Below are 18,163 nucleotides of genomic sequence, written 5' to 3' on the forward strand. Positions count from 1 at the left end.
TGTGCCTAAATCCAAATGTAGATTCCATGAGCAGAGCTTCTTTCTTAGAAGTGCACGACTGTGGAACTCTCTTCCGTTTGCCTGTTTCCCACCTGACTACAACTTGGATGTCTTCAAGTCCAACATAAACAAATTCCTGACAAACCGCTCTCTTAAGTAAGACACCCTATCAAATATCCAATACTAATGATTACTACGATACTATCTCATTGATTACTGTATACGCAATAACCCTTATCCCCAAGTGACTTCCAGGCCTTGATAAGTGGTGATAATACTATCAGGAGAATGAAAAATTGCTAAAAAAAAACTTTTTTATTTTTAGCAATTTTTCATTCTCCTGATAGTATTATAGTGTAGTTGCACTAATATCTTTTACTAAAATGATTGGATTTAGCATTAAATGATCCCAAAAAGGGTTCATAAAAGCAAAAACTCAAAATAAAATATGCCAATAATGCCCTCTTTTTATGTCTCTTTGTTTGTGACAGGTTGGACTCATACATTTAACTTGCAATTGAAATTCACAACAGATAAAATTTTTTCTGGAAACTTTTTATTCTCAAGGTCGAACGATTTCAGGAACTTTTCAAATGAAGTGAAACTCTTAGTAAGTATTTGAAGTTGATTATTGTTATGTTTATATTGCTATTGCTTTTGTTGTTGCTATTGTCGCTGCTGCTGTTGTTGTTGTTGTTGTTGTTGCGGAGCATCATCTATTCATTTCATTTGAAATCTGATTAGTGTTGGCAATCATGTCTCCGATATCTTTCTAGTTAAAATTCTTTTTAGAAATACATCCGGTGTTTCTTTGGAAGAAACTGGATTTGAACTTTGAACACCCAGGTTGTCAGTCATTGTCGTTAACCACTTAACCACTGTCCCTCATTTGTTTGTTATGTGAATTAGACTTCTGCATAAAGTTCACAAAAATCGTGGCTCAGGATTTTCTGGCCTGTGTAAAGGCTTCCTCATTGATCACAGCTATTGCAAGCATTAACCCCCCCCCCCATACGAAGAATAGCTAGGTTCAGAGGTTGTATGCAAAGTTGGGAAAGTTTTGACAGAACACATAGAAGCAACATTGCCAATCCATTGATCTGTGGTTCCGTGCATGAAACTTCTTTGCATACCACATGCGTAGGCAAACATGACAAAAAGATGATGGCATCCCGGGTTTTCATCTGTTAACTAGGTAGTTCTAATACTATCACATTGCCACCACCCTTTACCAAGATAAGGAAGGATTGGATTTTAGAAGAATTTTGTGGCTGTTCTTAATTAGCTTCTTGTTTTCTTCTTCAATATGGTGTGTGGTTTTCATTTCACAAAAAATGCTTAGCCAACTGCAATTTTTTTGTTTGCTGTTTGAATTTGTTCAAGTATGTTTGAGATATTCTCGAAACACGTGTCAGCATTTCTTTGTTTTGGAACTGACAATAAATCATAATATGACACAACTTTGATCTGTCAATTTATCAACACACACACACGCACACACACACATATATATATATATATTAAAAGGTAAATAATTATATATATTTATATATATATATATATGTATGTATGTATGTGTGTATGTGTGTGTATGTATATGTATATATATATATGTGTGTGTATATATATATATGTATATATATATATATGTGTATATGTGTGTGTCTATGAATTTTATTAAAAATATATTATTATAATATTATATTTAAACCAAATTCAGATTTATAATTTTATTCTATTTTATTTCTATCTTTAACCCATACTAATTTGCTTATCAAGTAAATACATACCTTTTATTTTAATTTTTTTCCAGATACATCTGCCTTACTTTTAATGCTAGGTTTATTTATGGTGTCTTTTACATATATTAAAAACCCTTCCCAATACTTTTGCTGATGAGGAAACTTTGTTTTTTTTTAAATACTATATGTAAAAATTATTGTCCGTGGCTTAATGTCTACCACAATAAAAACATTGTTTTCCGAAACGATCGTACAAATTATTGACTTTGTTGTTGTTCCTTCTTAATTTAATTCTAATTTGAATTTTAAATTATCAATCACATTACTGACTATTAAATTAGCTCTAGGATATTTACCTATCGAGCTTATTATATATCTAAATTACAACGAGCACTTTTTCTTTTCCTGTATTTTAATTAAACTAGTAATTTCACTATTACATTAAAATACACTCTGCTCCTTAGACTATTGTTCTAATCTCCTTTATATATATATATATATATGTAGATAGATAGATAGATATGTTAGTAAACTTCATCATATTTACTTATTTGAGGTTCTTGTTTTGTTTACAGTTAGAGACTGAACTACTAAACCAGAATGGAACCTTCAGTGTGATTTTCCAAGATTTCAGGTACACTTTTATACTTTTAATATATCACCTTGACAAATTAAATGATTTTAACTGTTCAAGTCTTTTTATCCTCAACTCTCAGTACACTGGTTTGTTATCCGTCAAACCTTTCATACCCCCCCCCCAAAAAAAAACAAAAAAAAACTGAAGATTTATGTTTTATACTTTGTGTAGTACCTCAGTCTTAACTAAAATGTGTCGAATGCGTAAGGTTCTACCAGTATTCACAGTGATATATTAAATATGTGAGAGCCAATATAAAAGCATTAATGTGTCAAGATAATTATCGACGTACTGTTTATACACAAACTTTATAAAATAAACTTTTCTTGGACGATTTGGATTCTTCAGACTACTGTTCTCATCTTGAGTGTTATTTGCACAGAGCTTCGGTCGATGTAACCTCCGACCTTCTTCAGGTGTAACTTGTTAAACTCAGGAATCTTTCTGCTGAAATCAGAATTTTGATTAGAACCCTTTATTTACTCCATAGGGAAGCATGCTCTCGTTCCATCAGCCATGACTGGGTAGAAGTCATTAGCTAATTTGCATTTGTATTTCGCCTGAACTGAGGATTGAACCTTCAACCCTCAGAAGAGCATAACTTTTACAACTTAATTTTACCAAGTACTCTATTCACTGTGCCACGGACACTCAATTAACACTCAAGATAAATAACGCTCAAGATGAGAACAATAGATAAAAATATCCAAATAATCCAAATAACCAATCTTCATCTAAAAAAGTTCGGAACCAAGATTTTTCTAGCTTTCTTATTCTTGCATATAATTTTATGCACAATGAACCAAGTTTGATGACATGATGATGCTGTTTGATTTGTTGCAATAATATTGCTGATTAATGAGCAGGAATAAAAACGTATCTTTTTCGATTTGTTATATTTTCTTCACTAGAATCAATGTTCTTTATACATACCTGGGTTTCTTATCGTTCTTATCTGAGGCTACCGCTTTTCTTTATTGTCTCTGTTTTCATGAGTGACCATCGACCATCTCAGTGTTGTTAAATGAATAAAACTTCTTTCATTCAGAAAAGGATATAAGGAAACATTTGCTGAGAGCTTTTAAAGATTCTATTTTTGGAGAGAATTGACTCACACATAAAAGAGAGAAAGATATATATATATATATATATATATATATATATATATATAGAGAGAGAGAGAGAGAGAGAGAGAGAGAGAGAGAAAGACAGAGAGAGACTAACAATCTCTTAGTCAATTAGTTATTTAACTTACTTAAATCTTTTGATGACATGTGTGGAGATGTTAGGTCGATGTAACATTTCGCACTTAGCTATTACCAAAGTTTTCTTTCTATATTATCGTCCAACTGCCTTGTGCAACCCATGGCAGACTCGCATTATTCGATGTCTCCCATTTGACTTCCTCATTTTAAAATCTTTACTTTGTCTCAGCTCAAAAGCTGTGACGTCATTCGTCATCTCGACTCATACCGCTGTTTTTTCTAATAGATTTCACCTCTCGTTTTGTTTTAACCTGACATGTCAGCCATCCTTGATTTTTTTTTTTTACATAGGAATCACCACTTACCAAGACCCGGAGACCACTCGAGGATAAGGATTATTGAGTGTAAATTCAATAGGATAATATCGTAGTAATAGTTAGTAATGGAAATTTGGTAAATTGGATTACTTAAGGGGTGGATCATAAAGAATTTGTTTATGTTGGACTTGAAGACTACCAAATTGTAGTCAGCTGGAAAACAGATAAATAGAAGAAAGTTCCACAAGCGTGCAGTTCTAAGAAAGAAGCTTTGTTCATAGAATGTACGTTTAGGTTTAGCCACAGATAAAGAGTGGAGGAAATTATTGACAGTGGTTTCAGTGAGACGAGTGATTTTCATGAAAGTTTGGCGAGGGGGAAACCATAGATTCATGATATAAAGACTGAATTTCTTTTACAATGTCCATTGATTATTTTGATACCTCAGAATTAAAAATAAAAAAAATCTTACAAATAATAAAATGAGATTTAGATTACAGGCAAATCACATTGATTTAAACAGATTCTTAAAATTTGAACCAATTTCAATCAGTTTTAAGACCCATTAAAATCTACAAAAGTAAAACGTGAGTTTTCTCCTCCTGCGATCATTACTATTTGAATAATGTACACGACCATTAATCACAAATTTTGTTAGATCTGTGGAAAGAAACTAATGTGTTTAGTTTTAAATATTTGTGAAAAACTACAATTTTAGTTAATTTGTGAGAGAATTTTTCATTTCTCATCTGGAGAAACCAGAGTTTACTGGGGTCACCCGTATTTGTTGGATGTAAATAACCTGTAATTTTAAGTTGATTTTAAGAAAAAAAATGAATAAAGTAAAGTATAGATGTTTACAACAAAAAATATTGTTTAGACCATTTGGTCTCATTTTAACTTCCTGTAGACAAACCAAAATTTACTCAAAAAAAATCTGACCCATGCAACAATCGATGTTTATGGTAATATAATGTCATACAAAATTTTCTGAAAAACTAATGACTCAAATTTTAATAAAATCAAAGAACAAACATTTTAATTACTTTAAAGTATTTTTGCTCCCAGCTACACTTAATTATTAATGATAAGGTTAAGGTTAATACTAATGATTGGACGATTCTAATATTTTTCTTGGTTCCGATACAATTACCGATTCCGTACTAAATTCCCAATTCTGATATAATTACTGTTTCTGATTCTGTATAAATCACTAAATATTTAATTGTAAAGTTGTTATTTTTCTTGATTACCGTAAAACCACATGTTAAATGTGCTTATATTTTCTCAAACCTAAAACACACTTGTGGGAGGGAGGGGGGATAATCTATAGATTTTAGTTCCAATAATAGATTAATATCAATAAATATTCATTATATTATTATTTCTACTAGCAGTGGAAAATTTTGTTTTAAACAAAATTAAATAAAAAAGATAATTAAAGGAATCGTTTTTGACATCGGAAAATAATAGGCACAAAATTTTTCGATTCTGATACGGATTCCAATACCTCAAAAAGTTTTGATATTTCAAATTCCTAATTTCGATTAGGGTTAATCGTCCCAACACTAGTTATTTTTCTGTTTAGTAAATATTTCTAAGGGATGTAATTTTTAGAGCACAGTTATAATTTTTTTTATTCCCAATTGCTATCTTTGTGTGTCATCCAACAAAAGCGAATAATAAATTCCTGTAAGATTTTGAACAGGAATTCTACCTGCATAGGTAACATGGTCGTTGTTGGTGGTAGCTCCCACTCATGTCTGAGTATCGGGTTTTGTCATTCGTCTGTTATCTTCTTTATTAATATTTTTGAGTTATATACTTCCACATGCCTAATCTATGCTGCGAATGTTCCAGCGACCTTGGTAATAGATTTGATCTAAGTCTTTAATTTCAGGTCTGGCTTGAAACTCAGTCTCAGAAGCTTGTCTAAATGATCCCTTGTCTTCATTAGCTGGACAAGACGTTCTGATTTGATCCAGTAAAGACTCATAGGTTGTTGTTGTTCGGGAGAGAAGAGAGGTGCATTAAAAAAAAATCACATGATTGTGAAATCAATCGTAAGTTCAAACAATACGAAACTACAACAAAGCTCTTGATTTGTGTCTTAGATAATAACTAGAAGGCCGCCCAATGTTGTCCGTCATAAAATATGCTTAAATATGATATTTTAATGTATGAAAATTTCATATTTATTATCATAGAGCCAATACTCCATTGATTATTATGTTGTACCTAATATATAGTAGTGGTCTAAAAAAAATTTGCAAATAAAATATAACTTGGTTGCCATCAGCTAGAATCGAAACCAAAACATATAGAGCTAAATGACGTAATGGTGTTATAATTTGAGACGTGACAAACAAATTCAGACTTTTAATATAATAAAAGATATATATATATATATATATATATATATATATATATATATATATAACTACTTCATTTGCTTACAGAAAATTAATATATGAAAGTATAAATTTATGCATAAACTTTAAGTATTTACTTCAAAAGTGCTCAATACGTAGGTAGAGCTAGTTAGTAAGTTATAAAATATATATGGCGATTAAGCTACACTGAATATTCCGTGTTTCATCCACTCTAGGACTCTTCAGGCTTATATATGGCGATTAAGCTACACTGAATATTCCGTGTTTCATCCACTCTAGGACTCTTCAGGCTTATGCGCATAAGCCTGAAGAGTCCTAGAGTGGATGAAACACGGAATATTCAGTGTAGCTTAATCGCCATATATATTTTATATCTTACTATATATATATATATGTGTATATATATATATATATATATATATATATATATATATATATATATATATATATATATTGGTCAGTAAGAGTTAGTCACGATCAGACTGCAATCGAATGGATTCGCTTTTCTTTTCACGTCGACCATCTACTAAGTGAGGAATTGGAATTTGAAATTCAACTAGAAGTGGAGACATTATGTTCAAGTTAATGAACATGAGTGTTTTTATGCATAGATGGGATAATGTCTCCGCTTAATGACTGCCTCTTTCTATTAAATTCGCTTTGTATAACACTTTATATAGTTAGAATGGTCATTTGGCATTGCCTGGATTCAATTTTTTGTTATGGCATGTACACATTTCGATTGGTCAATGACTACCTTACCTCAACTCTAGCTGAATAGCCAGCCACGTGACTCACTTATCTTTGGTTTCGTTTAACTGGAATTCTTTCACACAATTATTCTCAGCAAATATTTTTGTCATTCACGACATATCTGACCCTTGTTGATATTGGGATTTCTGCTCTCAGCATTTCTACCTGGTCCATAGTCAAAACGACTCTGCCATCAACTCGTGAGAAACAGTAATTTTCAATTTTTCACAGTACATTTTTCCAAATGTATACTAGTGCCACTAATCACCCTAAATTGTAGTCATACATTATGTTTTTTTTTATATATAACAAAGCCCTGCAACAAAATTAAACAGAACTTTTCTGTGGTAAGATTTTATGAGAAAAGTTGCTCTGTTAAGTCATTTTTTATTCTTGGCAAACATCATCGCAGGACAAAATATTGTGTGAAATCTGTGTTAATACATTTTTATAAAAATTAGTCTGTCTGTTTATTTAATTATTGGCATTTTTGTTACCATATATATATATATATATATATATATATATATATATATATATATATATATATATATATATATATATATGTGTGTGTGTGTGTGTGTGTGTGTGTGTGTGTGTGTGTGTGTGTGTGTGTGTGTGTGTTTTATAGAGGGGGTGAAGTTGCAGGTGACAGAGGTGGTTCTGTAGAGGATCATCGGCTGTCTCGGCTGCAAGAATGACGTCAATAAAGGTCAGATTCAGGAGGATCGGTCAAGGCAGCGATCCTGGATCCAGGTGCACCGGGAATGACGTCAAAAAAGTTCAAAATGGGAGACTGATCGACATTTTGAACTATACATGGAGGAATGTTCTGACGTCATCCATTCCAATAAAATGAAGACAGCCAGACAATGATAAGTGAAGTGACGACCTCGGGGACAGGAAAGCAGGCACATTATCTCACAGCCCTTTTGCACACACACCCCGACCCGCGGCCCCTCCATGCTGTCAGAGTTATCACTGGAAAATAAAGATTGTTTCCCATCATTCATTCCTGTTACGTGTTATTTAAAAGTACAAGAGACGTTTTCGTGTGCTTACATCTGATTGTGGAGGCACGCCTAATTGTTTGGAGTCAAACAACCCCCAACTAGCAATCCGGCCAGTTTTATGAATAACATAATACACACACACACACACACACACACACACACACACACACACACACACACACACACACACACACACACACACACATATATATATATGAGGTTGCGTGTGTGTGCGTGCGTGCACATGCAGGTGTGCACATGTGTGTTATTTGGTTTTATATATTATAGTTGAAAAAATTTAACCTTTATTTATATATAGATGCCCTTCAATTTCAGGATTCCTCAAGTAACTGTAAATATGAGGATCATATGTACCGTGCCAATACATATCGATGAACTTCAGGTTTGGCATAATATTTTGGACATTTTGAAAACAAGTCGGAAACTCGAACAGTTAGATATTGATCCAAGCACAATTAGCCTAACTGGCAAAAGTAAGTAAACATTTTATATATAATTTCATGTTGGCAGGACAAATATCAAAACATATTTGGCAAATATATTTCAAATATTTGGGAAGGCAAGACCATTAGCAGAACATTTGATAAGCTATATAGTTTTCTCCCTTTTATTCGCTTCTTTTTTAGTCTTCCTCTATCCTGGTCATTCTGTCTGTCTGTCTGTCTCCCTCTCTCTCTCTCATATATATATATATATATATATATATATATATATATATATATATATATATATATATATATATATATATAGAGAGAGAGAGAGAGAGAGAGAGAGAGAGAGAGAAAGAGAGAAACAGAAAGAAAGAGAGAGAGAGAGAGAGAGAGAGAGAGAGAGGGAGAAAATGAATGATAAAATAGTATATATACACACACACACACACACACACACACACACACACACACATATATATATATATATATATATACATATATATATATATGATGAAAATTGTGGAAATATAGCGTTCATGGCATGGAGTGGGTGAGATTTTTTTTAAACGATATATAGTCGTTAGAAATTTTAAAAAATATGATAGTTTTTCATTTTATAAATTGCTTGTTGGATCAGTACAAGCATTGTTCGGAAAAAAAAATGGGGAAACCAATAGGCTACTGCTCTCAGTTATTAACCACAAATTACTATTTGATTGTTCTTTACAGTTTGCGGATGCAAATTCTTATAATAATACCATTGAGAAAATCTCAATGGTATTATTGTAAGAAAACATTAATCATCATTGTCCGGTCGAAAATATAATTTGGTTGTTTCGTTGTTTCGTTTTACGGCATATCAACCCTTTTCGGGTTGTTTAATGCAGAATCTAGTAATTTTGGAAAACGTTTTTGTTCTGCAAGATCTTCCTATATATTTACTATTTATTGATTTGAAAACACCAGGTATAGGTAGTATAAAATTCTTTTAACAAAATAAATGGAAGATAGCATACTTTTATCGTATTACTCTGAAATCGCATTTGAGAGATAAACATTTTTCAAGTCTTCCCAAACTAAAATAATTTATGCTGTTGTTATAAAATCACAGTAATCGTCATTGTTCGTTTCGGAAGCTGAACTTTAAAAAAAACAAAAAACAAAAAAAAAAACAAGAAAACGTACGGCATATAAAAAGGAAACTTTTCCAAGTTATTTTTAATATTAGAGAAAAATTGAGAATGAGAAGCATTGTTGTATCTCATCGTTGCACTTAATTTTATATATTAGAAAATTGAAAATTGTTTTTTAAAAGTTATTTCGCTTTATTGAAAGAATTTAGAACTATTCTTTATTATTAATAAGGAGCGATGTTTTTATTGTTGAAAATTGTTTCGAATAATTTATCATCATATGGTAAATGTAAATCGTATGAATACATAAGAAATATCTTTCTCTTAGTCTATCTCTCTCATTCTCTCTCTCTCTCTCTCTCTATTTCTGTCTCTCTTTATTTTTCTCCCTTGCCGAAAACTGCTGTTTAAAAATGTTATTTAATTCAATCCTTTTCGGGGGGGGGGGGGTTAGACACAAGATAACACGTAGATTTGATGAAAACGTTTTTGTGGAACGAACTGGATTCGAACGTAGAACACGCAGGTTTTCAGTCAGTGTCGTTAATCACTTTACCACCATCACCGTCGCTTAAAAATGTTATGTATTGTTAAAAAAGAAAGGAGATTTGGCAAATGTAAACGAATGCAAAGTTGTCTCCCTTTTTATTCTTTTACACATCCGTCTTATAAACAGTTTCGTATTTGCTCCTGTTAACTCTGAAAAGCATGCCACAATGTTATGCGCTAAATAGTAAATAAGAAAAAAAAATGCCTTCTGGACAACACCAGAGAAGAAATATTCATGTTGGAGTGATGTTTTAAAGTGATAAACTTTGCTTATGAGATTACTGTTGTTGTTGTTGTTGTTGTTGTTGTTGTTGAGGAGGAGGAGGGGCATCATTCATGATGATTTGTTGGTATTCATTTCTCCGATATCTTTCTATTAAGAATTCTTTCTAGAAGGATATCAGATACTTACGGGAGAGACTATGTGAAAGTTACTAATATGCGAAAATGTTTCTGTGGAACGAACTGAATTTGAACTTGGCGGTTGCATGTTGTCAGTTTGTGTCATTCATTAACCACTTAGCCATCCTCACCTTCCTGTTTATGAAGTTTGTGTGCTTGCTACTATGCGACATAATTTTTTTTTTCTCAGTCGAATTTAAGCTTAAAAGCAGAACCACGTTATCTATGTTGCAGCTAGCCGATAGATGAGATGCCAATCGACCGTACAATTAAGAAAGTTGACACAAAGCAAAGAGACAAAACTAATAGTGAAGGGATGACAAACACGGATGAACAGTTAAAAACGATAGATATCATGTACTTTATTTACTACGGGAAAAATGGTAAATCATAAAGCAATGGAAATCGTGTATCTGGATTGTTTCAGGGTGAAGACGGGCGTCTCACTGTGTTGAAATTTGGGCATTGCGGAGGTAAGATGATGTGCCTTAGGTTGGTCCAGTCCATGTAAATGGGATCTGATGCTTGGAAAGGACATCAGCGGGATCTAGAATTGTTAGATGGGCGTAAAGGGGCACTAGAACTGGTAACTGGACGTCAGTGGGTACTGTAACTGGTAGCTGGACATCGACGGTCTAGAAGCAAGAAGGCGGACATCAACGAGCACTGGAGCTGGTAGCTGGATGCCAGTGGGTACTGAAACTGGTAGCTGGACAACAGTGGGCATTGGAACTGGTAGTTGGACGTCGACGGGCACTAGAGCAAGGAAGCAGACATTGACGGGCACTGGAGCTGGTAGCTGTAACCGCTAGAGCAGGTTCTGCAAGAAGAACGAATCGAAACAAAAGCAAGAACTGGAGTGGCAGGTTGAGAGGGGAGTCTCAGAAGGCTGACAGCAATCGAGAGTGAAAGTTGTATTGCATTCAAGTATTTTGAAAATCGCCATTAAAAGAACGGTTTGAATCAGATTAATTGTTTGCTATTAGTCGTAAAAAGAACTGTTTGGGTGCTGCTTTTGGGTTTTCTCGATTGCTTGACAAGAGCACATCTAAGTTGGGATTGGGAGTCTCTTTGAATATCTTGTCTGAGTTATTATTTACTTCATTCCCACCGCAAGAAGATATGACACAAGATCAGGAAGAGGGGAAATGAAACCAGCACCTCTATAGGAGGAGCATTCTGGACATTTAAAATTGTCTGGCTAGTCCCGTTGGCATTCTTTGGTGGGGCAGTAAGCAATAAACTTACTCCCCTCTGAAAGATGAGAGGCAAAGGCCTGGGATGATGGACCTTCTAGGGCTACACATGACACCTCAGCATTAACCTCAGTCAATAGGGAAAACGTCATTGAAAAATGGCCCATATTCTGTTGGCTTTGGAGCCAAAGTAAAAACCATAGCTGAGCTCCCTGGCGACTCTGGCTGTGCTCCTATATATTTACTTCCCCACGAGAGCAAAATGTGACACAACATCGTTTTCAATGAGGAGGAATATCTAGCTCCCCCCAAAATGGTATTTATTAAATGTATATATATATATATATATATATATATATATATATATATATATATATATATATATATATATATATATATATATATATATATATAGTAATTTATAAAATATATATGGCGATTAAGCTACACTGAATATTCTGCGTTTCATCCACTGTAGGATTCGTCAGGCTTATGCGCGAATTTTGTTGTTGCTTCTTGTTTTTATATATGTTGAGGATTTCTAGTTAGCCAATTAGCTTTCTAGTATCCACCGCGCCCCCTCCTATCAGCCAATGGGCATGCATTTTATCGAACAAAGGATCTGTTTTAGAACTAGGTTAGTGGTTTAAGGGAGATCTTTTCCCTCTTTTTTTTTTATATATATATGAATATACCTATGTGTACATACACATATATACACACACATATATATATATATATATATATATATATATATATATATATATATATACATATATATGTGTGATCGTTTATGCATATTCATGTTTATTTAATTTATTTATTTGTTTGTTTTCTATTGTTATTGTTAGTTTTAAAGCTATTTTGTATCTCTATCCTAGAGTAAGTTTTATTTTGTGAACACAGTTGTTTGCTATTTCTCGTCTACAGTTTAATAGATTTTGAGGTTCTTTAAAGTACAGGATAGCAAATTTTTCATGGAGGCATAATTTACATAGACACCGCACAATTTGTCCAGTCCAAAATAAATGTCTAACAAAAAGTGTAGTTTATCAAGCAACAATATTTGCGAAAGAAAACCCGAATGACAAGAAATATTACATAGGCATGACTTCCTTAGATTTTAAAACCCGATACTATGACCACAAAAGTACCTTCAAAAATAAAAAACACCGTATAAAAACAACACTAGCGAATAAATACTGGGAACTCAAAGAAAGCGGACATTCGCCGGTAGTCGAATGGAAAATAATGAGACAAGCTACCACATGCAGACATTTAGACGACCCATGTAAATTATGCCTCCATGAAAAATTTGCTATCCTGTACTTTAAAGAACCTCAAAATCTATTAAACTGTAGACGAGAAATAGCAAACAACTGTGTTCACAAAATAAAACTTACTCTAGGATAGAGATACAAAATAGCTTTAAAACTAACAATAACAATAGAAAACAAACAAATAAATAAATTAAATAAACATGAATATGCATAAACGATTACACATATATATATATATATATATATATATATATATATATATATATATATATGTGTGTATATATGTGTGTGTACACATAGGTATATTCATATATATATATAAAAAAAAATTTTAAAAAAAGAGGGAAAAGATCTACCTTAAACCACTAACCTAGTTCTAAAACAGATCCTTTGTTCGATAAAATGCAGGCTGATAGGAGGGGGCGCGGTGGATACTAGAAAGCTGATTGGCTAACTAGAAATCCTCAACATATATAAAAACAAGAAGCAACCACAAAATTCGCGCATAAGCCTGACGAATCCTACAGTGGATGAAACGCAGAATATTCAGTGTAGCTTAATCGCCATATATATTTTATGAATTACTAACCAGCTCTACCTACGTATTGAGCACTTTTGAAGTAAATACTTAAAGTTTATGCATAAATCTATACTTTCATATATTAAATTTGTGTGAGTAAATGAAGTAGTTATATATATATATATATATATATATATATATATATATATATATATATATATATATATATATATATATATAAATCTCGGTTTAAAATTAAAGTCTGTTGTTTTAGTCGAATATGCAAAACAGGGCATTTTGTCTTTTTTTTTGTTATCAAAATAAGTAGGAGGAGTTGTAACTTTTTATCACGCGTGCTGTGTGTGATCAGAGTATATCTATCACGTGTGTGTCTCTTCCAAAACGCGTAATTGTGATGTTTGTAAACAAATGGGACACACTGCGATGCATACAGAATATTCCAAGCAATTTCTATGTTAGTATAATATATGTGGTATGTTTTTTTATTGTTTATATTTTAATAATTTTATTAAAACTTTTGCGGGGATATTGTTGACATATACTGCAAGTGCAAAAAGTCGATTTTGATTTATATATTTGTTCAGTTTATGGCAAAAATAACGAAAGTATAATCCTTTTTCTTGTATATAATAAAGTAGATTTTTTCCCTCTAGACGAAACTTTCGTAGATTGACAACCAGAGATGACACATAGAAAATTATTATGTTTACGTCATTAGCCATTACATTATCTAGTGTTATATTCGCATATCCCTTCATATTCACATGAATAAACCAGAAAAGCAGCAGCAGCTGCGACGGCAACAACATTCCATTCGTCGATGCAACACAGATGAACACAATAAATACACACGACATCTTCAAATCCCATTTCTTTAGATACACACATCATTAGAATAACTCGCACCTCACTTGAACAAAGAAAACCGCCAGAGAAAGCCGCACAGCAAAAGAAAAAACCAAAATACAAAACACAAACATCACAGTAAAAGCAAATCAGGCAGCATATAAATGCAAATAACTATTACACGAAACACCGCAACAATACAACACCAACTAGGTTACATTCACAACTTTCTCAGCTTTAAATCGATATAACACATGCATGCATACACCAAACAGTCGATTCCCTACAACGCGTTAAACCACATAAAACAAACACATTTGAAAAGAAAAACTCAAGCTAATGATCAAATTTCCCGTAGCTTCTTACTACGTCCACCGCATGACTATAAAGCGCCAGCCTGCGTGACAAACGGGCAGTCGAGCACAGAGACAATCAGTCAACCAGCATGGGATAATCATCGGCTCCGTCGAACCCCTTCCCCCTCCCTGACGTTAAACCCATGTTCGCTCACATCATTCATCAAACTCTCCACGTGGAACCACCAACAGCGAGAATTAATACTTACATTCTTATTTCATCATGAATCATATTAGCGCCCGATTTTTCTCTTCTAAGATTAACTTTACACCAAAAACCTTCTTTCCTGAATATTCTCACATTCTTACGAACTTTGTTTGTTTTTACTTTCTTGTTAAGTTTGTTTCTTTAAATTAACGATTGAGAAATCAATCATTTTAAAATTTAAACACATATTGTTTGTCTGGTTCCTTCTCGCCACTATACGCTTATGCATAATATAACACTAGCTATAGAGTGCAATTACATACACATTACTTCGTAATATTAAAATATTACTTTTATTCCAAGGAGTGCCATGATCATCATCATCCTTACCTACAGAGGAAGTAGCTAAAATTTCACCTTCTCTATACCGAGTCCTCTTACAACACCATTCTACACCGAGCGCATTTATACTTTTTCTTACTTTCCTGCGTGTTAGCCGTCATTAAGTGATTACAGATTTTCTACACAAACGCATATTCTTACCCCTTATGGCATACAAAAATAATGATTTATCCCATACATATCCGGTCCATCTGATTGGCTGAGAATTATACATTCTACAATTCCCCGATTCGGTTATTCCAACAATAAACGAACACTTCTCAACTATAAACTATGCCGCCATACTATTCTTACGTTTTTATTTATACGATTCGCGCAATTATTCTGCTTAGATTTACTTATACAATTCATGTAATTGTTCCGCTTAGAAACTCTATACTTTCACTGTTTATTTGTGAAGATATTAAACTCCAAAACACAACTCATTCACCGACCAGCGAGCCAGAGAGAGAGAGAGAGAGAGAGAGAGAGAGAGAGAGAAAGAGAGAGAGAGAGTACTATAAATGGCTAAAATTAAATCACGCTATTAGTTTACAGGTTAGAATGTGATAGCAATTATTTCGTTTTATTTGGCTTTCCAGTCACTGTTTGCTTGTTTGTTTATATACACAAACTATAATTTGATATTCGATTTTTAGGTTTTCACGTTTGTTTGCATTATAACTGCTTCACAAACTATAAATGGCTAAAATTAATTCACGATATTATTTCACATGTTAAGATGTGGTTAGCAATTAATTTATATCAACCTTTTATTTTATAAATAAAGATACCCTAATATTAGGCACGCATCCGATAATATTTCGTTTCATTTGGCTTTCCAGTTTCCGATTCGATTTATATGTTTCCATGTTTGTTTATATACACAAACTATAAATGAATAAATTCCCAACACGCTATTATTACACAGGTGAGGATGTCATTAAATTTTAATTTCATTTCAACACGTTATTTTACAAATACAAAAAAAAATGGTAAACATGAGGATTCTTTCCACCTTCGACCAATCTTTTAACATTACGCCTCATATGTTTCCAGAACCCTTGAAAACAAAAATCACGTTTAAAATTCTGGCAAACAAGTACTTTACCACGTTATTTAAAAAATACAAAAAGGAGGAGGGGAATACGAGGATTCTTTCCACCTTCGACCAATCTTTAAAAATCATATTTACAATTCAGACCAACAAGTACTTTAACATATATGAAGAAATGTTTGTTTCAAAAAAGGGTTTCAGGTATATAATGTTTAAAATTTTAGCAAAGTTGTAAATACTGTTAGTTTCAAAAAAGTAGATCACTTGTACATAATAATTTAACGTAAATTGAGCACCTACTTTATGGCCACCTCTTGTTGAGGGGGGGGGGGGGAAGGTCAACGTACAAGGAACACAATTTACGGTAAACTGAGCACCCAAATTTTTTTCTTCTCGGTGAGGGGGGTGGGCTAACAGGCATTAATAATCGATTTGACGTGCAAAAACCCCAAACAAAAATAGTCGATGCTCATTTTACGTTAAATTGTGTTCATTGTATGTTGACCCCCCTCCCTCCGAAAAAAAATTATGGCCATAAAGTGGGTGATCATTTCGCTTTAAATTATTATAGAAAAATGATCCCCCACATTTTAGACACTAACATTTCTTCATATCTTGGAAACTACTCGTATGTCGGATTTTTATACGTTATTTTCGTTTTCAGCACCCCCGAAAACCTTTAAAAGTGGTAATTTTAAAGGATTTCTTGAAGGTGTAATCATTCTTCATATTTACCAAATAAAGAAATAATGCCAGAGTTTTACAATGAGTAAATGTGCTTCATTTTATAATTTATCATTAAAAACGCTGAACAATACAAACGGGGAGGGGATGGTCTTCTGTAAATATTCTTCCACCGTACAATTGAATAAAAAATAGCGTGAAAGTTGAATTTAACCTGAAAACACTAATTACAAATAGCGCGGTACAAAAAATGCATAAACACGAAATTTTAAAGTAATTAATCTCGGATGCATATGATGGCAGAGAGCAATACCATACATCCTCGAATCTGTTCCCTAGCTTTTGTGTAAAAACCACTCTTGTGAAAAAGTAACCGGTGTAAAGCAACACAACAATGTGAAGTTAATGAACATAATAATAATAATAATAATAATAATAATAATAATAATAATAATAAACTGTATCCCTCTCCAAAAAAAAACATAAATCTCGGTTGATACCTGAGTCGTGAAGAGTCAAGGAGAATAGAAACACCAAGGAGGGAGAGCACTAACCGGACCTCTACTAGATGAATGCAAAGTATACTGGGACCTTATGGAGGTTCATTGTCACTTAAATTCTAGTGAAGACTAATAGTCGTTGCCAGCGAAAAATAAATGGTAAGTTGCTGTTGCGATAATGCAAAGTCATTTTGCAAAGGTTATTGAAAGATATGGAAAGCACTGGAAATCTAGGAGGAATTGTTGTCACCTAGACTCCAGGGAACACCACCGATTGTTGTTAGTGAGTAATCTTTGATCATGACCTGTGTGAGAATTCTTAGTGAGTACAAATAATAATAATAATAATAATAATAATAATAATAATAATAATAATACCCTAAACACAAGCAACTACAGGCAAATAACTTGTTTACCAACCATGTGGAAAATCCTAACGGCACAATCGAAAGAAGATCTACCATTCCCTTATTAATCGTGAACTATTCCCATAGAATAGAAAAGGTCCCAGAAAGAGACAAAAGAGACATATGAACTGTTATACATAATGAGGATGAGTTTCCTTGCTCCTTCAGTTG

General features: G+C 33.0%; 1 protein-coding gene across 2 annotated transcripts in view; it reads left to right on the forward strand.

Annotated features, from left to right (window-relative positions):
* Window positions 1-18,163, forward strand: part of LOC145292099 (adhesion G-protein coupled receptor G6-like) — a 231,992-nt gene that overhangs the window by 130,243 nt on the left and 83,586 nt on the right. For both annotated transcript variants that reach the window (XM_080138183.1, XM_080138184.1), the window contains exons 10-12: window positions 492-610; window positions 2,318-2,376; window positions 8,397-8,554. In XM_080138183.1, coding sequence (XP_079994309.1) covers window positions 492-610; window positions 2,318-2,376; window positions 8,397-8,554 — 336 coding nt within the window. The remainder of the gene's footprint in view (window positions 1-491; window positions 611-2,317; window positions 2,377-8,396; window positions 8,555-18,163) is intronic.

The sequence above is a fragment of the Euprymna scolopes genome, chromosome 13, assembly GCF_053919585.1.
Source record: "Euprymna scolopes isolate OS-2025 chromosome 13, ASM5391958v1, whole genome shotgun sequence".
Lineage (NCBI taxonomy): Eukaryota > Metazoa > Mollusca > Cephalopoda > Sepiida > Sepiolidae > Euprymna > Euprymna scolopes.